The 24,192-nt window shown below is 33.4% G+C and overlaps 1 protein-coding gene across 6 annotated transcripts in view; it reads left to right on the top strand.

Moving 5' to 3' along the window:
- LOC110998367 (2-oxoglutarate dehydrogenase, mitochondrial) overlaps positions 1-10,349 on the top strand; it is a 29,125-nt gene extending 18,776 nt beyond the window's left edge. For 4 of the 6 annotated variants that reach the window (XM_022266973.2, XM_022266976.2, XM_022266974.2 and 1 more), the window contains 9 exons: positions 450-703; positions 1,023-1,135; positions 1,943-2,130; positions 2,894-2,987; positions 3,843-4,035; positions 5,226-5,363; positions 6,217-6,381; positions 7,272-7,367; positions 9,159-10,349. In XM_022266973.2, coding sequence (XP_022122665.1) covers positions 450-703; positions 1,023-1,135; positions 1,943-2,130; positions 2,894-2,987; positions 3,843-4,035; positions 5,226-5,363; positions 6,217-6,381; positions 7,272-7,367; positions 9,159-9,258 — 1,341 coding nt within the window. In that variant the 3' untranslated portion in view covers positions 9,259-10,349. The remainder of the gene's footprint in view (positions 1-449; positions 704-1,022; positions 1,136-1,942; positions 2,131-2,893; positions 2,988-3,842; positions 4,036-5,225; positions 5,364-6,216; positions 6,382-7,271; positions 7,368-9,158) is intronic. The other 2 variants (XM_022266978.2, XM_022266977.2) reach the window with 1 other exon arrangement.
- Positions 10,350-24,192: the final 13,843 nt, after the last annotated feature.

Below are 24,192 nucleotides of genomic sequence, written 5' to 3'. Positions count from 1 at the left end.
AGAAGACACTCTGTTCTTGTGTTCTATTTTGCAGACACTCTTTAGCACTTGATATTTACGTACATTATCACTAAATCACTAGTTCAAATGGTTTTGTCCTTTTCAGTCTTCTCACTAAGCCCGTGGTGTCAAGGAGTTGGATAGCCTCGACATTCACGTGATGGTTCAATTAAACAGTCGAAGAGAGTGACTGCCTACGTCCGGCTTTACTCTCGGGGCGTGACTTGAATTTCATATTTAGTTTTTTTTGAAAATGCTTGAACAATCAATTTTTTTTATTTTTCTATTTGTTACTAAGATATTTCAGCACACGTTGATAACCTCCTTCTTTTTGGAGTCGGTTAAAAAAAAAGCACATTTATCGCGTTTAGTATTTGGACAAGTAAGTTAAGTCCTAGGCTCCAAATTAGGTGAATTTGTGTACTAAAATTGTTCTATATAACCATCAGATGTCCCCAACCGGAGTGGTAGAAGAAACCCTAGTCCACATTGGCAAGCGTTTCTCAAGCCCACCCCCCAACGCAGCCGAGTTCGAGATCCACAAAGGTCTGCTGCGTATCCTCAAAGCACGCATGGAGATGGTCGAGAAACGCACCGTGGACTGGGCGTTGGCCGAGGCTATGGCTTTTGGTTCTCTGTTGAAGGAAGGCATCCACGTTCGACTCTCGGGAGAAGATGTGGAAAGAGGAACTTTCTCGCATAGGTATTTCGCAATTTAATCGTAATATAAGTAAATAAAAAATCTGTGGTTATTTACCACTATTTTAACTCGATCTCCCTTTCTCACTCACCTTCTCTCTCTCCCTCCCTCTATCTCTCTCCCTCTCTCCCTCTCTCTCTCTCCCTCTCTCCCTCTGACAAAAACGCTGCACATCTTCGTGACGTTCCGTAATTTGGTTAAATTTTTTTTAAATTAAATTGTTTATTAAAATATCTATATTTTTTTACTGGAAAAATCTTAGATCGTGGATCAGACATTAATCACGCGATAGAAGGGTTTTTAAAGAGAGTTTATTCCACAGACACCACGTATTGCACCACCAGAAAGTGGACAAGGCAACTTACTGTGCGCTGGCGCATCTTTACCCAGACCAGGCGCCTTACACTGTCTGCAACAGCTCCCTCTCCGAGTATGGTAAGTGAATTTCTTTCACGAAATAAAAGATATTGAGAATGTTACTGAAGAAGTTAACTAGGCACCTAATGACGTCATACTGATGTACTAACTGCATAAAAAATTCATGTAATCTTGCAGAAGTTAACTAGGCACCTAATGACGTCATAGTGATGTACTAACTGCATAAAAAATTCAAGTAATCTTCAAGGCCTATCGACACTCGCGATAGTGTTGTATTGTTTAATATCAACGTTTATAAATAAGGGGGTATTTGATCCCCTTATTGTAGGTAATTTTTTTGGTAACAGTTCTATATCCATAGATTAATAAAATATATATAATTTTAGTTTATTTTGTAATTTTGTGTATCTATGTTTAATTTACTGATCGTACTGTCGCGTCAAGGGCGAGAGCGGTAAGCGGTGGGGTGCGGTGGGAGGGGAAGCACATTCCACGCAGGTGTCAAGTTTTTTTTAATGTAATAGAAGGTTTACGTGATACTGCCGCCCATGGACACTCACATCGCCGTAAGGGAGCGTTCAAGTATTACGTAACAGGGGGGTGGGGGGTTTGTAAACCGTTGTGATGCGGGGCGGGGATTTTCGACTGTCAGCTCTTACACTACATCAATTGCAACTTTTAGGTTTTACTATTAGGTACAGTTTACAGTGTTACTACACGTTACATGGGGGGGGGGGGGACGTAATATTGAACGCTCCCTAGGCGTCGCATATGCGTTGTCGGCCTTTTAAAAATGGTTCTTTTCTAGTTGAAGTGTGCGATAATTGCTAACATATACATGACTCCTTCAATTATATTTTCCAGGTGTACTCGGCTTCGAAGTGGGTTACTCGGTGACCAATCCAAATGCCCTCGTCTTATGGGAGGCCCAGTTCGGAGACTTCAACAACGTCGCCCAGTGCATCATTGACCAGTTCATCTCCAGCGGTCAGGCCAAGTGGGTGCGACAGTCCGGTATTGTCCTGCTGCAGCCTCACGGTATGGAGGGCATGGTAAGTCAATATAATAATAATAATAATATCCTTTTTTCAGATACATTCACATTTTAATCCTCTTCTAGTATCTGTGTGCCTTTTTTTGGCAAAGGCCTCCTCGAAATCTCGCCATTACTCTCTGCCATGTATCACCTACTGTCCCTTTAATGCGGTCTATCCACCTTCTGAGTTGTCTTCTTTTTCGTTTGCTGTACCTTGGGCACCAGTTGCCATCACTTGCCATGTGTCCCACCCATTTCCACTTGAGTTTATTGATTGTTATTGTACTACTTTCAAGCGATCTCTTCCAGGCAATCGCTGTTATATTTAATATACAGAAATCAATTACGATTATCGATACATTTATACTGTTGTACTGTGCTACGAGAAAGTGGGGGTTTAATGGGCATCTCTTGGACAGGCGTGTCCTCCAATAGGTCACTTCTCACTTGACATCAGGTGGGACAGTGGGAAAACGTTTGTCCCGTCCTGTATAAAGAACTAAACTGAAAAACCTTTTTGTTCTACTGTCTATGGTATAATAAAATGTCAGTTGCTGCTGATTCTAAGTGAAGATATACATGTTGTTTCATTAGAAACATATTTAATTTCATATTAAGTTTACGAACTATAATGACGTCACGGTTTTGTCGAAGTAATTAAAAAGGCAGCATATCTACTATATCTACTATTACTTACTTGTGGTATTCCACAGCTCTAGGAGTCTAACCGTAATATTCGGAATGTGTTTTTAAATTAAGGAATATAATTGAAATTGTAGGGCCCAGAGCACTCGTCCGCCCGCCTTGAAAGATTCCTGCAAATGAGCTCCGACGATCCTGACTACATGCCGCCCGAGAGCCATGACTATGAAGGTGAGTCAACGATATTCCAATCAAATCCAATCTTTATTGCATTTCATATGTTAATTAATATAAGACGTGTAAATTCAACAATTAAATTTTTAGTGCTTGTCAATTGAACTCGTTTTCAGGCTGATGAAATTATATGGAACGGTAGATTTTCATGGAATCTGAATTAATTAATCTAACGCATAATATTATGTCTTAGTTATATACATTTCCAATTCGTATAGGCATTGTTGTATCAAAAACAATTAAAGAAAATTATTGGTATGGAAAATCCGTAACTGAAAATGATATCTTTATTGCATTCCTTATGTTAATATTTTATATGTGACACGTTATAATTTATAACAATAAGGATCTTGGTTAGGCACAGCAGTGTTATAGGAGGGCTTCAACATAGTTGATACATTTCTATTCTAACAAGATACATTATTTATTTGTTTTGGCTTCACATTGCGAAATGGAGAATGTACTTAACGTTATTAATAAAATTGTCTAAAAAATTAAAGTCTATCAGATACTCTGTAACCGTGCAATAACACTAACATAATAATTTATTTAAAGATTTGGTAAATCTCAAGTTATTTGCTAATTATACACATTGATGATATAAAATTCTTTTGGCGCGTTAGTATATTGCAGTAAAGAATATAATTTATGTTAAAATCAATAAAAGAAAAAGGTATAATTTTTTTGATACTATATTTTTTCTTGTTACGCCAATAAAGTATAACTTCTAACGCGTGTTAGTAGTAGTTATTTAATTTAAATCGAGTAAGATTAATTTTTATCAATATCGTATCACACGAGTATATAATATACAAATATTGGTCTGGTAATAATTAGTTGGTAATATTACAGTACGACAGCTCCACGACTGCAACTGGATAGTGGCCAACTGTTCCACTCCAGCATCGCTGTTCCACATCCTGAGGCGTCAGATCGCGTTGCCCTTCCGCAAACCTCTCATCCTGATGACGCCCAAGTCGCTCTTGAGACACCCCGAGTGCAAATCCTCCTTCGACGACATGGCCGAGGGCACCACCTTCAAGAGGTAGGTTTAAAGAATTTATAATATTTTGTGGTTGATTTTTGGGGTTTTTCGATTATTTTTGGGTTTATTGAGGTTAAGACGAGTGAAGCCGCCAGACACAGCTAATCATCACGGGGCCTTTTGGCAAAAGAAAAACACGATTTCAAGTTTTCCAAAGCTGTTATAGCGAGTTCCAACTTAAGGGTCTAGAAAATAGAGTATCTATTCTTAAAAGGTCGGCAACGTATTCGAGCTCTTTGGCATTGCGAATCCATGTTGTATCACTTAACATAAAGTGGGCCGGGCCTTCTGCCCGTTTGGCCCCTGTTATATAAAAAGGGACACAGTTATATAAATACCATATATAAGGTAGATAATAGTATTTTGAAAATCGTTTCAAAATACTATACTAAGTTAATCGTAATTTCAAATGAGCATACAAAATGTCAAATTTAATACCAATTTATTTTTTAGTAAAGTAATCCCCAATATAACACGCTATCCCTATAACGCGTTTTCGTATAACGCGGACATTTCTTAAGTTATATTTTTGAAGCGTGAAATTTATAATGCTTTCTTAAATTCACAATTTTTTTTGCGTAACTTTTCACCTATTTCAATTTTGTTATTAAATTAAACTAAATAACTTCAATTAGTTAATCGTTACTTGTGTAATTCTTGTAATTCATAATTTTCTGTATTGCCGTGAGATTAGCTTTTTAGTTTTTAGATAATCACTATTTTTTTTTTGTATTATTAGGTTCTATATTTTTTAGTATATTTTTTTAACGGTGTGTACTTTATCCATTATATTTCTTTTCTTAGCTTTTTCCCTTACTAGAGTTGCCTAGAAGAGATCGCTTGTTAGCGATAAGAACTCCCGTTGCATCCCTTATAGTTTTATGTATTATCATAATTTGTATAAATGTAACGAATAAATTAATAAATGAAACGGATGACAGAATTTTATCAGAAATTGGTATATTTCTTTTTATTTGATCATAATCGCCATCACTGAACTATCTTTTTTATATATTTATTTATTGAATTATAGGTAATCTTACAGACTATATACTGTTTTATTTTGTTAAAGAGTGCTTTTCTTCATTTGATCATAATCGCCATCACTGAACTATCTACTTACATATATTTATTTATTTATTGAATCGTAGGTAATCTTACAGACTATATACTGTTTTATTTTGTTAAAGAGTGCTGCCAGAGGAAGGTCCGGCTTGTGAGAATCCGGAGAAAGTCCGGAAAGTGGCTTTCTGCTCCGGACGCGTATACTACGACCTCCTCAAGGAACGCCGTGACAGAGGGCTGGAGAAGGACATCGCTATTGTTCGGTGAGACTTTTTAATATTATTAAAAAAATGTAATGATGAATGTGAATTTATTAATATTATTATTAATATATTAATATTAATTAAAATAACGTGATAGCGTGACTCATCCTGAGGTCTTAGGTTCGAACCCGGCTGTGCACCAATGGGTGCACCTAGATTGTTCCTATGTGATGGTAAAATTACCTCGATCTGTGAAGGAAAACAACGCGAGGAAACCGGCTTGGCTTAGACACAAAAAGTTGTCGGCCTGTGTCAGGCACAGCAGACTAAGACAGGTTAAAATGTATAATTTTATAGTTTATTTATTTATTTATCCTTTATTGCCAACAAAAACACACAAAACAAAAATAAAATAAAAAACAGTTACAAAAGATAAGGCAAAGGGCGGCCTTATCGCTTACAAGCGATTTCTTCCAGGAAACCCTTATGTGAAACAACGAAAAAGAAACACCAACAGAGGGTAGAGTACAAAAAATAAAAAACAATTAACAAAAGAAACAAAAAAAAACTATAAACTTAAAACAAGCGTTACTATAACTAATTGAATATAATAAAACAAAATCAATGAAAAAATAGCAATAATAATAAATAAAAATAATTATAGACAAAAAATTTAAAAGCCAATAAAAAGGTAAACCTATAAAAATAAATATATATAAGCAGAACTAATTACGAGGTTATTAAATTAACTACTGATTTCCTTCTATAATAATGAATATGATTTAAAAAATAAGTCAATTTGCACTCTTAGCTGAAGTACTCTTCTATCTCTTTTCATCACCGCGTTAACAGAATTCGAGAGAAAGAGACGAAAGACTTTTTTTTTAATAAAGAGGGTACTGTAAAATTCCAGATTGGAGCAAATATCTCCGTTCCCATACGATCAGCTGAAGAGCGAGATCGCCAAGTACCCAAACGCTCAGCTCGTCTGGAGCCAGGAGGAGCACAAGAACATGGGTTCGTGGAGCTACGTCGAACCCAGATTCCGCACCCTGTTGAGGAACCAGAAACAAATTAGGTAATTATTTTGTATATTCTTACAAGACTTCATTTTTTTTAATGTCTTTTTGGACCTTACTTTGCCTCAAGTGTATTTTGTAAGTAAATTTGACAGTGACATAAATCCTATGCCTTAGACAAGATGAAAAACTCGCTATTTTGATATGTTTATGAATTTTTTTATGTATTATGATTAATTATTATTTAAACAAGTTTTCCTTTCTTACTTCCCTTTTTATACTAAACCCCTAAATACACGCGTAACGTTAAAATATATTTTTAACCGGTTCATAAATACAAAATACATGTATTTATAATCATTTATCTCAAATTAACAGGCTGTTCTGCCTGTAACCACAATACTTTGACTTGATTTATACGAATCTCAGTATATTAATATATTTAAAGAAAACACTTTTTACCGGATAGCTGCGAAACGTCTGTTAATTCTAAAAATATGTTAAATAATTAAAAGTTTAATAATACATAGCTTCAATCCGGTTTGTTAAAAAACTGTTTTCTTTATATGTGTAAAAGCTATGTCATAAAAAGACAATACTATTTTAATATATCTCAAACAAACGGGCATGCCTGGCCTTATCTAAAATAATTTGTATTGTATTGTATAATACATATACTTTGTTACATTCCGTCACTTACAATTTCTTTTCTCGCAAACTGTTTTGGTCTCAGGTCTCATTTTTAAAATCTTTGTAGCTTGTATTTTCCATAGTAAGTCAAACATATAAGGTATACGTTAATACAATTCTGAGAGTACGAACGCGTTCGTTAGATTTAACTTGATATGGTTCCAAATACGGTCATAGTTAATTTTCGTACGTACATACGTATACGTGGTTAGGGTGCCTATTGACGTATATGAAGACGCCGTAACGTACTTGGTTACAGGCGTAGTTCGGAAGGGGGCGGGTGGTTTAGCAAACTCTTGGGCCGCAGTGAGACACAGACAGACACACAAACCGAGATCATTCCGCGCACCATTAGGTGAGAATAGACGCATTATGCTGCTTGATAGCGATTCTTCGGGTTTTGTTGCTTTTCTGGCGATTATTTTGTACGTTTCGCAAATGGATACTTGAAAGGGACGTTAGATTATTAGTTTTCCCTATCAATCTGTCTTCTGTTGTCTGTATAAATCTTTGTCGTCTGCAACCAGCAAATTGTTCAAACTGAAACGCAAAATAACTAGAAAAGAGCGTACCTGTTAATTATTTTTCTTTATATTTACTAATATCTAACATATGTTACGTATATACGTAATAAATTTGTTTCGCAACTCATCGAACAACACACGCAAAATGTTTAAACCAATGCAGTAATTGCTACTATTTAGTGTCAGCCCTCGTATATAAAAGGCCGGCAACGCACCCCCGAGCCTTCTGGCATTGAGTATTCATGGGCGGCGGTATCACTTAGCATCGGGTGAGCCTCCTGCTCGTATGCCCCCTGTTCTATATATAAAAAAACTATAAATTAAATATACGTCAACAGAAAAGATGTAAAATTGATTCTAAATTATATTTACTACCAGTTTGTAAGTCAGGGGCGTAGAGCGGGCTAGTCATACGAATTCTTTGAACTGGAGCAAATCAATCCCAAGGACTAGGATCATTTAAATAATCGTGAAATTTATAAAAATATTTAGTTTGGTGTAAAAACTAATAAATTTTACATATAAGGAGGAGAATATTATAAAAATGAAAGGGAAAATAATTTACGAAAACTTACCTTTTTATGTTAATGAAATATTTATTTTTTCACCTTATTTTAAATTTATATCAAAAAATCTTAGATTTTATTCAAGTATGTTCGTTATGTTTTAAAAATCTCTAGTGATTTTTTCATTGAAATTTTTTAAAGTAAACACAGTTTTTTTGTTATTAAGAATTATGTGCGTTACTTGTATGGGGCATAAGAATTTTAGAAAGGCTATGATATAATAAATAAGGCTAAAAATGGGTTGCGTTGTGACCTACGTTGTAACATTTAAACCATCTCAATATTATAAGTAATTGTTAATATTTGCCAAATATTTGTCGAATAATACCCAGTTGGGATATGTATTTGAAAAAAAAATCCAATTGCAACAATGTTACATATACAGTATGTTATACTACAAGGGATAGTTATTATTAAGGGATAGTTATATATAGTATTTTGTAATCTATCGAAATGGAACCGTCAAATTACAATCTTGATATTGTCAAATTGTCAACTGTCCGAGAAGGCTGTCCCTGATTGGTTGGCTTTATAGTTGACCGTAGAACAAAAAAATATGGTGGCGAGGTGCTTTCCGTTTCACAATTTGACAGTTTCACTTTGATACATCTACCGAATAATAATACGTTAATTTGTAAGCCCTACGTTGAGATTCATCACAATCTTTTGTCAGTGTCCATTAATTTACAATTAGCCTTAGTTGACAGTTGATTTATTTTTATATAGTTCATAATTACACATAGTTGCCTATATGTAAACTAGCAGACTCGGCCAAGCGTTGCTGTGGCTAAGGTTTTTGTTATATTACATAGTAGTAAACTATTCAAGGGAACACAACGCCACCTGTTAGAATTGTATCAAATAATAAACGAATAATGCAATAAAATAAAATTGCGACAATCATTAAAGATCTAAGCTGTCCTATCTCTTAAGTTGGACCAGACTGCTCTCGGTGTGCCAATTTAATTTAAAATCGGTTAAGTAGTTTAGGAGTCCATCGCAGACATACATCGTGACAGGAGATTTATATATATTAAGATAAATTTTTGGTTGCAGCTACAATGGCCGAGCCACCGCCGCGTCTCCGGCCACAGGCTCCAAAGCAGCCCACAACAAGGAGCTGAAAAACTTGCTCGACGAGTTTTGCGTTTTATAAATATCATCAAACTAAAATTTTCTCCCACAGAAGGCAATAGTTTTTTTTTTTTTCGAAATTGTATCTCGGAATTTCTTTTCAGTATTTTTTTTATTACTTAGAGTACTTAGGTAAATTCTTATTTATTTTTTCTAGTTTTACTTATTGACGTTTCGATGTAAATAAAATGTAGTGTAAATTTGTAGTCGCCGTTGAGTCAGAGCCCTTTGTTAGTCGGAGCTGCGTATCTTGAGGCACGTACAAAATCATTTTCGGATTAATTGTAAAATCTGTAATTTTTATGATATTGTTTTAAATATTTTTAAACTTACTATAAAAAATTAATATTTAATGGCCATAGGCGATCCTATAAATACTATAACAGTCTACTAACACTTATAACTAAAGCTCAGTCTGTCCCTATCGCATATTTAAAAAAAAAGAGATGCTCGATGGAAGTGTAATTAGACTGATTTTAGTTATAAGGCGTGTTAATTTCCTGTTATCCATCTTAAAATTACCTATTAACAAGTAGAATTTTGTATTAAGAACTAAATTATATTGAGTTTTAAATTGACTATGATAGTTCGGATTTCAAATTGTGAAATAGTTCGAATTTTAAATTAAAATCGAAAAGAGAGTGTTTAATTAAGAACGAACATAATTCGAATTTTGAATTAAGAACGAATATAGATCCAAATTTGAATTGAGAACGAAGATAATTCAGATTTTGATTTAAGAACGAATATAGTTCCACATTTGAATTGAGAACGAAGATAGTTCGAATTCTGAATTAATCGAAGATATATCAATAAAAATTCTTGTATACTTCAACGATATTTCAAGATATTAAATAGATGTAGAAAAGTAGGCTTTTTGCTGTAATTTCAATAGTTACCGCGGCACGGCTGTCTGTAAGGGTAAACACCAAATCTTTTTGACTGTAGTAATTTGGGCGTATTATAGTGTCCAACACACGCTTTGTTTTGTGCACAGTTTTTTTGAAATCGGCTCAGAGTGAATGCCTGAAAGGTTATGAATGAATGTTTGAAAGGTCTGAGCTATTTACGTTACATTGTCTAGATTTACAAATATACATATTCGAATGCTAACATTGTTTTATTTATCCTTAATTCTTGATCTCAAAGTTAGGACCATAGATAGTAGAGCCGTGTTGGCCTAGTGGCCTTCAGCGTGCGACTGTCACCTCTGGTCGTAGGTTTGATCCCCAGTTGTGCACCTTATGAACTTTCTATGTTCGGACGGTGAAGGGAAACATCGTGAGGAAACCGGAAATTAGATCCAAAAGTCAACGGTTTGTGTCAGGCACAGGTGTTTGATCGCCTACTTACCTATTAGATTGAGCATGATCATGAAACAGACTGAGGTCCAGAGCTAAAAAGGTTGTAGCGCCGCAGTTATAAAATTAGGAAGAAATCGTGAAACAAATTGACATTGTTGTACATACAATATGCGAATTCGACCAGCGAAATAAAAAAAAACAGTAAATAATAGACAAGAAATATAAAAAATGAAAACACTGTTTATGTAAAAAAAAAATTCCAAGAATTATTGAATGCAAGAAATTGTAGTTACGACAAAAAAATACATGTTTTTGTGATTCAAACTTCTTTAGGCGCATCAGGCTTAAATTTATACGGAACTTCACGTGAGAAGTGTAGCGTTTTTGTCGACGAAAGGGGAGAGAGCGATTGAGAAAGAGAGAGAGTGAAAAAAGGAGATCGAGTAAAAATACACGCTATTAGTTGTATTTGTTTAGTACCTAGTTACATATTAGAACTTTAGATTCAATTCTGTCGCATGTGTAGTAAACGAAGATTTTACATTTTATTTATATTATCATTAGCACAGTATACAGTGTAAAAAAGTACTTGCGTATAAAAGTATACAAGTTACATGTCAGAGAACTTACATGTCATGGAACTTCTTCCTTAATTAATTATTACTAAGGTAAAAGCCTAATAGATGATCATGTACCAGTAAGTGTATGATCACTCCATTTATTTGTATATCTATATTCACACTGCTTACACAGTGTATTCGTGTATAAGTGCTAATGTTAATATAAATAAATAAAAAAAATTTGCGTTTACCGCACAATACGTTATGCGACAGAATTGCCATCTAAAGTTCTAATATAATATAATCTAACTACTAAACTAATAGCGTGTATTTTTTTCGATCTCCCTTTCTCACTCTCTGAAACAGCATCAATCGCTATCTCCCTTTTCTTCGACAAAAAAGCACGTCTTCGTGACTTTTTATCCGTAAAATTTATCCTCAGACGCCTAAGGTTTTACTTCAATAAAAAAAACATGCAAATCTATTTCAGGAAATCATATAAAAAAATAGCGTTGAACTGTAGGAGTGCGAAAATAAAATATAATAATTAATCTATATTTAATATTCATACAAACCACCAATATAGAATATTCCTTTAAAACAATTATTTTGTAAATAAAACCGGCTGTTTGTCGAGATATTAATTGTGCAGGACTAGCCTGCTATTTAACATTGTATTTCTGATGCTAACCATCAAACATAAATTGCACTATATATAGTTATATAAGAATATGTTATATCTAAGCTTATTAGTTGACTTCTTTTATTTATTAACATAAACACAAACCAATCCAAGACATAAAAAAGACAAACACGAAGCGAAATACAAACATTAATTAATTAGGTAAATTAATCAATGTTTGTTTTTGAAAACAACTACATGCACTTACAAATAAAATTCTCAGTTTAATAAATTGACGATGAAAAAAAATTCCGTTAACCTAGAGAATTTTTTAAAGAGTACCGAGAGTCTTTCACGCCGGCTTTCTCTCTCGGCCTACACGGCATATTGGTGCGGGAGTTAGTTTAAATATTTAAAACCATAGGTTAATAAGCAACATTATTGAATTATGTGAACAGCAATTTATCCCAATATAACATTACTATAAATGTCGATAAAATACCGTAAAATATTTGAAAGAAAAGAAGTTACTTTCAAATAATCAACCCGCTTTTTTCAAGCGAATCTGATACGACTAGACATTTATTTTACAAGCTACGCTCGTTGAATGGTTCGAATGACGTGCAAAACGCACTCTGCCAGATACGATCTGTAATCTTGACGCCTTTCCGCGTGGCCCGGCCATTTTATCCGCTTTATAAATAGCGTGAAGATCGCTTTGTGCGCTGAAATGAGACTACCGCCAGATAAGAATCTTGAAAGTGCTCCAACGTGCGGCTAGCCTCGTGCCAGCGGAGATGTATTGCGCTCATTATGTACGAGTTACTTTGTTTTTATTATGTCACCGAGCGAACGAAATGCGGTTTTTGGGGCTGAATAAATTAGGGTTTAAAAGTCGGTTATCGTTGCTCGATAGGGATATTCTGTGGATGTATGATCTATTGATAGATTATTTATTTTAAAATATATAATACATTATCCATACAGTACTAGGCAATACGATATTGTCAAAAATATATAATATTAAATACATAATATCGCTACTGTGAACTACAAACTATATATTATAATAGATCGGATTTTTCTTCGATAAATTTAGTTATATCTATTATGTACACACTTTGATACTGATTCAAACTTTTACTACGGTACACCTTGCAATCATGTGGTGCCTCTTTAACTCCATAGAATTTAACTAAAACAAATGAAAGAAGAAGAAGCAATTTCTGCAGAAACCCTACATCTTTTAGTCGATACCAACTCCAGGGAAATATATGCAGTTAATACAACTTTTTCTACAGCTGTGTTACTTTTTTGACATTCAACACCTTTTGTGTTTCACCGTGACCACGCACGCTGTAAAGCACACGAAATGCCGGATATATTTAAAATTATGTTAAATAATTATAAGTTTACAGTTTTTGGTAAAAAGTGTTTTTAAAGAAAAACACTTTTTAACGGATTATAGTTATGTATTGTTGTATTTAAACTTATAATTATTTGTACATAATTTTAAATTTAAACCGACGTTTCGCGTGCTTTACAGCGTGCGTGGTCACGGTGACTGAAGACAAAGGTGTTAAATGTCAAAAAGTGTTTTCTTTAAATAAATTAAAGAAGGTACAATTTTATGGCTTTAACCTAAACTCTTTCTATCGCACTTTACGACTTGTATGTATGTCGTACCACAATTAATATTAAGGATGGCAAGTCTTTGGAACCTTTAATAAAATAAAAAATTGATACGAGATAGATGATGATTAATGTTTTATCCATGATGTAAATGATAATGTCTGAGTTCCAATTAATTACAAGAAAACAACTAAAATGTGCTGTTTTTAGGTGGGGCCGATTCGACAGATTTCCCTTTTTTTTCGTTTTCATGTCAACTGCCACGTCCAAAATAATATTAGTAGAAAAAGTATTTTTTAGTAAAAATTACCAGAGATAGACCTGTAGTACTGGGAGTTTGTAAACAAAGCTATTTCTAAATATTTGACTCAAATGTAAACCCATAGTAAAGTTTTCTCCCTAAAGGTAAACTTAAGTAAAATAAATAAAACTGCTAGTACAAAGAAAAGAAATAAAAAGCGGAAGAATCGTTTACAAAAGCTCGGGTTAGCACTTATCGTCTGACTGTGACGGTCTTGAAGTACACAGAACTTAAACCGCTATAACAAAATATTATATTAGAAAACAAAGGAAGGACAAAGTTGTTAGCTCGTTTTACGAACAAGTTTTATTAAAACTTTAGAATCATGGAAAATATGTACGCTAGGAAATTTCGACATAAGGTTTTTTTGTTAAGGTGAAAAGACGAGGGCTTGTAATCCTAAATAAAATAATTACAGAATGGCAACCACGCGATGGAAAAAGACGGAAAACAGAGTAAGAGATGGGTAGATAATATAAAGAGAATAGGAGGCACAACTTGGACAAGAAGAGCTAACATCAGAAATAATGGAAGCAGCTGGAAGAGGCCTATGGGTCACAGGACACGCTGATTTCCTGAAACATAAATAAGTGTTAGTATATTATACTGGGCGTCAGCAATAATGGTTTAATGTGAAAGTGACAAGCCCACACAGGACAATGGACAATGGACAAGGACAATAATTATTGTTATTATAAAACAAGGTTCTGTCGTCCGCGCAATGATCTGGACCAATGTCAAATGATTTGGATCTATAGAAAATAGTTTTATACATAATATACCATACATTTGGTATACATATAAATAAATAATTTATGGGTTAATACGTTTAATTCTCTTGGATACGAGACCAATAAATAAAAATAATAAGAAAAAGTTTTATTACTCTTTAGTGTATATTTGTATATAGCGTATCAGATAAACAGCAAATACAGAAATCTGAGACCCAGACAGGGTCTCAGATTTCTGTATATGTTTCATGATCATTTGTCAATTTAATAGGCAAGTAATCAGTCTCCTGTGCCTGACACATGCTGTCCACTTTTTGGAACTCCACTCAGGCAATCCGGTATTACGTTGTTTTCCTTCACCGTTTTTAAATGTGCACAGAGAAAGAATGCCCATTGGTGCACAGCCGGGAATCGAACCTACAACCTCCAACAGGCCTCCAGGCCAACACTGCTCAAAAGTAAAAAATACATAGACACACATTAGTTTTAGTATAATTGATATTGTATCATGTGATTAGTTACATTAATACTATACATACTCAATGGATCTTAAGTAAATGGTACTTGAAGTTACCTTTACAATTTCACTCATTATCGCTTGTATGTGACCTACTTAGACGTTGAATTTCCTGTGCAAGCTATACAGTAACCTTTATTATTCATGCTTCGTATTCAAAGACTAGTGTTTGCATTAGCGAAGTCATTCTCTTAAAAAGCGTGTCATAAGATCTACGTTGTGTACTCATTTGCTCGGGAAAAATCATAAGTTATTTTTATGTTTTGGTTTTAGCCTTCGTTAAGACATGGCGGGAATTATTGAATCAGCTTCTTAGGGCTCTTCAGAAGTATTGCAACGGGAGAATTAATTCCAGGACAGGGAGGCGTGACTGTTAAACATAATCTTCATCGTTTTGCCTTCACCCGCATTACACGAATCAAGCAAAATACTAGTACATACTAGTACTGGCATATTTAGTACTCTTAGCTACTGGTTCGTAATACTTCCAGTTATGTTAATAAAAACTGCGTTTATATTAAAAAAATGATCAGAATCAGGTTTGATAGTCGCTACCTTTAAAGTAAATTTAAATTTCGCGTAGTAGTTTTGTGTAGTTAGTACTCTTGTCACATTAAATTTTGTGTTGGTTTTCTTGTATCAATATATCAGTGTGCTGAGCGTTGGCAAGATTTATTAATTTATTAGTCCTATTCATCTTAATCATATTATAAAACAAAACAATTAGAAAATATACAAAGTGATAAGTACATTAATAGACTATAATAAAACTGAAATTTAACATAAAACAAACGACAATTTACTAAAAAATAATGCCTCATATTTCTCACATCCTGGTTGTTGAGGTGTAAAATACCAACATCTTCATAATTAGTGTAATAGTTACCTGAAACATTGGCAGGTAATTAATTAGTGCTCGTACGAGGCATGAACTAGTTTTATAAATAGATAAATAATTATTTAACCATTCGTAGACCAAACAATACCTACGTAATACAAACGATAACGTGCATAGTTTTTAATAAGGCCTTGTACTGAATAATTCACAGTGAGTAATGTACCGTGAAGATGGCTTTTTTTATTATTTACCATATTGCGGTTGAAATCACAATACAATGGTGTGCTTTCAAAGCTTTATAAAAAGACTACGCCTTTGTGAACGCATCCAGCCATGGCCATTAATCCTCCGCGGTGAAAATATTATGCTACCATCGTCATGCATGTGTTAATAATGCGGTATTTATTTTATATTATCCTTGATTTCAATATTTAGTTGTTTATCTATATCTGTGTACAAAAGTACTCTATAGTATCAATTAAAAGTAAAATAAATCAGTCGCGAGTTCGGAGGCGATTGTTGGATGTTCAAATAAATAAAACACTGTGCTTGTAGTTAAGTTAAACCTGACGTTAATCGTTTATAACAAGCTTCTAACATAAAACTACTGTAGTATTGGCTTTTATTAACATAGCTTTTACACATTTTATGAAAACACATTTTTACCAGATTGATGCTATGTATTATTGTAAACTTATAATTATTTAATATAATTTTAAATGAAGGAAACTGTGAGCAATTTCTGCAGAAAACCTTCATCTTTTAGTCGATACAAACTCCGCGGAATGCCAACCTATTGTACATTATCGGAAACCGTATTATATTACATTATATGAAAAACTAATTTATCTATTATTAAATCAAAACAGACGATTTACAATTGATTGCCTGCAAGTGCTACTCGCTACAACCATTTCGCTACGCTATTTAGGTCTGCTAATATTTTTGGAATTATTTATGTCATTTTATAGACCTATTATAAAAAAAACGTACAGTTTTTAAACTTTAACTATCAAAATATCTATTTATTGTTTTAGTTAATTTAATGAAATGTACTCATATAAAAGTCAGTCAAGTCAGGCATAAATGAGCAAACCCATCCTTGTCTGTAATTGTTACCATATTACGTATAAACTCCCCCATCACACTATGATAAAAGCAAACAATCCGAGATTTGATTCAGGGCTCACATTATTTGCTATGAGTCAACTTTGAAATCCTTAAAGGTTTTCTTATGCAAACAATTACATGTTACGCAAACACAATACGTGCATTTTTTTCATCTCAACGATTTTGTTGAATTTGTTCCTATATTAATTTTTAATTTCGTCTTTGATTTCATTTCATTCCCTGCATGCTCCACCAACAAACAATGTATTCAAAAAAATATTAGGCCATATAATAATTTTTTGAATACATTGAATAGGTTATAGGCTTTTAGGCTAGGCATTTTTTGAATATATTATAGGCTATAAAATTTAATCACCTTCCACCATCCATCGTCCATTTTTTTAACAAATTAAATCTCGAAATCGAAAAATGATTTTTTTTAATAAAAATAATAATTTCAAACATTCATATTTACTTAATCAAAATTTGCTTGGTTTCCGGCTATTACATTGTATACTATTAAGCATTCAATGTAATACTAGAACAATACATTTTTAACACAGACAATATTCGGCATTCAAAAGAAAAGCAAGAAAAACGTTAGAATTGCCTCTAAAAATTGGTGAAAGTGCCTTGGGGCACACGGAATACACTATTTACGCTCCAAACGAAAAGCTTGTTAGTGACATTTATCCATAGTCTCAGTACAAAGGAGTTGAAACTTACAGCGTTATAATGTCGAGAAATATAAAGGGCACCCATTGTTCTATTTCTAACGAGTGACAACTTGTATGGGGGACCTTTGAATAATTCTTATGTTTTAACTCATGTTAACCTAGATACGTAATGTGGGACATCAAGGGTTAGAAACTTAGAACTCCTTAAACTCTCATTTTAATTCCCAACGCAGGAATGTGTTAATGTGACCTTGTTAGTGAGTAATAATTAACAAATAACTAAACTAACTTAACTAAACGGCCAATGTTTATAATTGTATTATTTCATTTTTTTTCTTTTCGTGTTTGTTTGCCTATACGTACTAGTCACATTAAATATTATATTTTACTTATACCAATGTATGTGTGCTGTAATTGATACAATACTTGACCTATCAGCTGCATTGCTTAATTTTTAAGTAATAATTTGTGCCTATTTTAGTATACTAGTTTTATTTTAGGAGTACATTATCTTCGTATATAATTATTTAACTAAAGTATTCAAGATTTCTTGCCCCTTCATCTATTCACGAAACTACCATAGGGCGACTAGAATCATCTTTAAAAGTGCCATTTTAGGTGGTCTAATTGGAATAAATGATTATACTTTGACTTTGAATTCTTTCTCGCGTCCACATCATTTGTATCCTCTTGATGCTTACCGTTCCGAAACTGAACTTGTTTTGTTGTGTAGTCTGCATGCATATTGCGTCTGGCGAAGTGAGTCCTTACAGTCTGGTCGACGACAACATCCCTATTTATTTTTAAGACCAGCCCACTATCAAACGGGACCTCTTTGTGTTTTTAAAATTAGACTCAGGACATACAGATTCCTAACGGAAAGTAATTGGCAGAGATAATTGTATTTTAGCAGAGGTTGTAGGAAAATCTACAGTCCCATTTATGACGGCTTATGGGCTATTGAACGCTACGAGGAAATGGGTACGGGTAACAATGTAATTTAAACAATGAAAAACATAAAAAATAACGCATTTTAACATAATAGCGCTAAATTTGAACACAAACATAAATGCAAAGAACAGTAATAAAATAAACACACACACACACACAAACATGAAATAGAGTTTATTTGTGTATTTTTGTAATTATGTATTTTAGCTATTTTAATCGCATATAGTAATATTAGGTCGGTGAGAAATACAGCTAAAGTTAACTGGACACAGCTCTATTAAACTCTTAGTACTAACAGCACTGGTTTGTTAAGTTAAGTACTTGAAGCTTAAAGTTACATTGAGTCATGAAGTTCTCAACTAATGCTGCGGGATCTTCAAGCAGAAGTCTGTTTTATCGTAAAAATATTGTAGCATTTGTGAAGCTCAATTGCGCCCTTGATCGTTTATATAAATTAAACAATAATATAAATACGAATTGTTTGAAACGTTTAAAGTTTTTGTTTTGTGTGTTTAAAAGTCAGTCTTATAATGAATTAGTGTCAAATAATTACGTATTAGGTATTTCAATTATATTAATAATTATTCACATCATAAGTAATCTCTGGGTTAAAAACAGTTTACAAACTGTTTACCCAACTTATAATTAACTGAAAATATGTACGATTTTTTAACTGTAATATAGTTCCGGTACATTTAATTCAGGAAACCGCTATAAAGCCGCTTCACAATCAATGCTTTCGAACAAAAGAGTGCACATAATTTACGACTGAAGAATATTAAAAATATCGTTTCATACTACTCGGCTTATGTCATAGAATTAAAGTATTTTTCATATAGGTAACACAATATGCGAGCTTAATGCATATAATTTGACATTTACTACTGTCAAATCAAGGGTGTAGAACGGACGAGAAGAACTGGCAATAAATTCTTCGCCACAATTCTCACTTCACTATTTTTAATTTGCCAAATTTTTTGTTTTACAAAATGTTTGTAAGGAGCTGCAACCATTACACCATGTTCCATGACATCTTTAAATAATCAAAGTATTTAAAGTAATTCCACAGCTAATATTAATTAATATAACAAAAAACAATAACTAATCTTAAAATATAAACACTAAAATATATTATTAAAACGTATATTGATACTGGCTGCGTTCCCCCTATATAAAGTAATAAACTATTTAAATAAAAATATATATATAAGTATGTTTTTAAACGAAAGATTTGTTCTTACTTACATTCTCGTGAGAACAACACGCAAACATGTTGTCGAAATAACTAACATCATAGCATACTTGAATTCAAGCACGACCAGTCACCAAAAGTAGCACCCATTCACGAGTATGACGCATGGCCAGCTATCGGTCCCCTTGCCATATTTTAAGGAGAGAGACAACCCGACGCATGGACGCCTCCACAAACCTCTTCCTTAATCATTGCACAACTGAGTGTTTTTTAATACACTTTTTTCCGGACATCACCAGTATGTGAAACCAGCTGCCCACTGAATTCTTAAAAGGCTGGCAACGTACTTTCAATCCATCAGACCATGATAGTCGATCGATCTCCTATCTAGATCCCAATAACCAAACCCTAGAAAGACGTTTTTGACGATACACCGATCCGACCTACCATGGATAGCTTGTATCGACAAATGGCTATTACAATCCGGCGATTAGTTATTGGCACACTTTTATCAATATTAAGATTGAGATGTCCATCTCAGGACAAAATGGATTGAGATAGGTAATTGGGTTTGGGCGTTAGTACATAATACATAAAACAATGTGTACCTATGGACGTTGATATAAACTCTCAGACTCTAAAATACGTATAATATGAAAGTCTTAGATTTTTTAATAGAACAGGGGGCAAACAGGCGGGTGCCTTCACACCGGCACCGGGGGTGAGCCTTCACCAGATGGTACGTGATACCGGTGCCCATGGACACTCAATACTAGACGGCTTACGAGTGAGGTACTAAAATAGTGAAAGCGTTTTTCGGATTCCTTAGAGCCATCAAATATTCACTTAGTTGGATCTGCCGACGAATTTGTCTCATTTCAAAGTATTTGAATTCTTGATGTTTTATTAGACACTAAGTCGTATTACCATAAATTTTCTTTGGAGATATTGTGCTTCGAGATCGTCGTCAATAATTCAAGGCTTGAATTATTCAGTAGTCGATTTAGGATAATTCCCAAATTGAAGGCTCCATCGTTACCCCTGGACTATAATGAAGTAAAGTTTTTACTTTTTATGGTTTCTGTCGTGCGGAACATAACGGTTTTTCATGTTGAAATTTAAAGAGAAAAGGGAATGCGGCTCACTTTTAACATGTCAGCCGTTTTCATCTCGCTTTCTGGATTATTTTGTGAAAAGAAATTACAAGAAACATTTACTAAAGGATATATTTTCAACATTCTTATTGATATTAAAAAAAATACTAATTGTTAATTTTTTGTGATTAGAATATTAAAGGAGGGTATAAATTGTTTGCTTTTCGATTTATTTATTTTATTTATTTATTTATATATACATTCTAAAACAATGTGTATGCCTAAAAATACAACATAAATATGACATCACAAATTTAACACACACATTAAATTGTGTGTATGTATTTGTGGCAGAATATGCCATAGTAGTATTGTACCATATTCTTGCAAATATATATTAATATTATTATATCACTGTAGTGTTCTGATATATCTTATTTAACAATAAATAAATAATTATAAGAAAAATGGGTGTAATTTCACACACATTTAGATGATTCAATAATAGCAAAAAGCGATACAGAGATAGAAAAAAATCAGCAATCAATCCCTTTCTTGGTAGCAGTCAGATTAGGAGTCCCTGCTATTCTCCTAAGTTTCTATATGATTATTTTTTGTCATAATACGACTATCAATACATAACGTTTTGTTTTGCTATAAGTTTCTTAACATACTTATAACAAAACAAAGGATTGTATCCTTTTATTAGGAGTCAAACTTCGACAATCGGCACTCAAATTGCAAATGGTTAAAAATATGTTTAAATATTCTTAATTCCTTTATAATAAAATGGTATCATTAACACATATTTTCGTACAATACAGTTTTTACTGTAGGAAAATATAATAAATTATGAATTGTTATAAAAAGCAACATTTTTCCACTCAATAAGTTCCTAAGCTATCATTAGAAGGATGATTTCCATATTTTACTCAGTTGAATGTTGCGATATTTTTAACGACCGCTCGCGTTCACCTGTATGAGAATCAGCTTTGTACCTTTGTAATAATGCTTATAAGTCTTCACTCGTAGGAAATATCAAGGGTTATTTTTGTACGCCTTATAACACTTGCAAAAAGCGAGGTGCTATATAGATATCTTTATTGTATATAGCTCTTAAGGGGCATTGAACTTAACAATTTTATCTACTTGCTACAGTAGTACTTTGTAGTAGCCTATAATTTAAACATTTACCGATTATAGACTGATTATAGACAATAGAATGAATCAGCCGGGAAAATAAAAATGGGCAGGCCAAAAAGAAAAGGGCTAAGAGCTGATTTAATAGAAATAGCAGCAGAATACTGGCAGACGACTCGCAAAGTTAGAATCATCAGGGAGGACTTGAACGAGGCCTGGGTTCATATCCACAGGCAATTAACATATTACTTCTTTTATCAATAAACCTTTATTGCTGATATGGATATATATATATAATACTGGAGTATTATATATATAAACCATTGCTTTAGTTACATAACTTTACTTAATCTAATACATCAGATGTGCCAGTTTTGGTGATTAGCGTGTCCTGTGATGCATAGGCCTATTCCAGCTGCTTCCATTCTTTGGAAATGTCAGCTTTTCTTGTCCAAGTGGCTCTTATTCTATCATTTAGCAAAAAGAAAATACTTACAACATTTTAAATTTAACTTAAGGATATGGAATAAAGGCTTTATGATTAAGACTTGTGTCGAAGAGTGAGTTAAAATGGGAAGATCAAACGCAATTGTGACTTACTGTCCCAGCCTTTGGTCATAGGACATTAAGCTAAAAACACCAATATAAATATTACATACTTAGAATATCTAAAACCAATCAAATAGTCTTCGTCATTTATTTATTTAATCAACGTTCTTAAACAATGTGTATTCCTTAAAAATAAGAATATATGACATCACTAATATAACACACATTATATTAGAATATAACATTTGATTGAACATCAAATTATATTTCTCCTCTAATTAATCAGTTGCTAGGCAACTTCCATCCGGCCAATTCTTATTGTGATATATTAGGAAAAATGTGTTGATTATTTGCTATTATTTTCTTTATACTCTCATACTTATTTATTTACATTGTTTATTCAGGGATGCTTGGCAGACCCAGGCGGCATCTGCATCATGAGTAATGTTTTTATGCAAAAATAAAATAATGGAGACAGAGTGACTAGGGTTTTATTCGCTACAATAAAATGTTTTAACTATAAAAGCAGATACTTCATATTATTTTAATAACTTAACACTGTAAATTTCTCTCTTAGGAAAGTATTAAACATTCAATGGGAACAGTCGAAATAAATCGTTATACTTTCTTGTATCTGCGCACTTAGAACTTGGAACGTAGCACTATATTTTATCGGCTGTGCCATAAATAGTGAACTTGCAAGTGGATTGCAACTAATCTAGATCGTCCATGAAGCGTGGTGCTTAATTAGGTTAAATAAAATACTATTTAATGAGAAATAAAATACTAAAAATAAAAATAAAATATGTTTATTTTGGACAATAAGATACAGGTATCACTTATTCCACGTCATAAAAACTCTTGGTGCGTTTTAAAATAGCAAATACAAAATGGCAAACAACACTTATTTTAAAACAAATATCGCAAATTAATAAGAGAATCTAGCCTAACTTAAGACTAATAAGTAATTGGATTTTTACTATAAAAAAGTGTCCAATTACACTACTTATAGTCTCGATTAAAAGACACTCTTGTGTACATTATTTTTGCACGACCCATCTTCCGTACTAATAAATACGCTATCAGTCTAGTTAACTGTACGATATCAAGCTGTTATTAGGAACAATTCAGAATGAACCACAAAATTAGTTTTCTATTTGTGTGCCATCAACGGAACTAATTACAAAATTTTCGCCTGTAGGCACAAACTAGGCTATTTTAAGTGGCCCAGAAAGTACTAACTTAATCAAACCCAAAACTCCGTCTGAATTAAAGGCATAGTTTAGCTGTAAAAATCAGGCTTCATACCCAATTTCTAATACACAATAAGATTCTCAGTAAGAGCGTCAGATTTCTGTATCTGTTTCATGATTATTTGTTAATCTAATAGGCAAGTAGGTGATCAGCCTGCTGTGCCTGATACACGCCGTCGACTTTTTGGGTTTAAGACATGTCGGTTTCCTCGCGATGTTTTCCTTCGACGTACTAGCAAGTGTTAAATGCGCACATATAAAAAAAGTCTATAGGTGCACGGGTGTGTGTCAGGCACTGAAGGCTGATCACTTGCCTATTAGATTAGCCCAGACCTAAAAAGGTTGTAGCGCCGCCGAATTTTTTGCCTATTGTAAGCCTATTAAGGGAACTTAATGCTAGCGTAGCGGCAAGAGACGTCGTACAATCGTGATCAAATGTTCGTTATTATAACTGTTCGTGATCCCTTACTGAAGTTAAGTCTGAA

Source organism: Pieris rapae, chromosome 12, assembly GCF_905147795.1.
Source record: "Pieris rapae chromosome 12, ilPieRapa1.1, whole genome shotgun sequence".
NCBI lineage: Eukaryota > Metazoa > Arthropoda > Insecta > Lepidoptera > Pieridae > Pieris > Pieris rapae.
The sequence above is the reverse complement of the archived record's forward strand: the minus strand, read 5'-3'. Positions and strand labels throughout refer to the sequence as shown.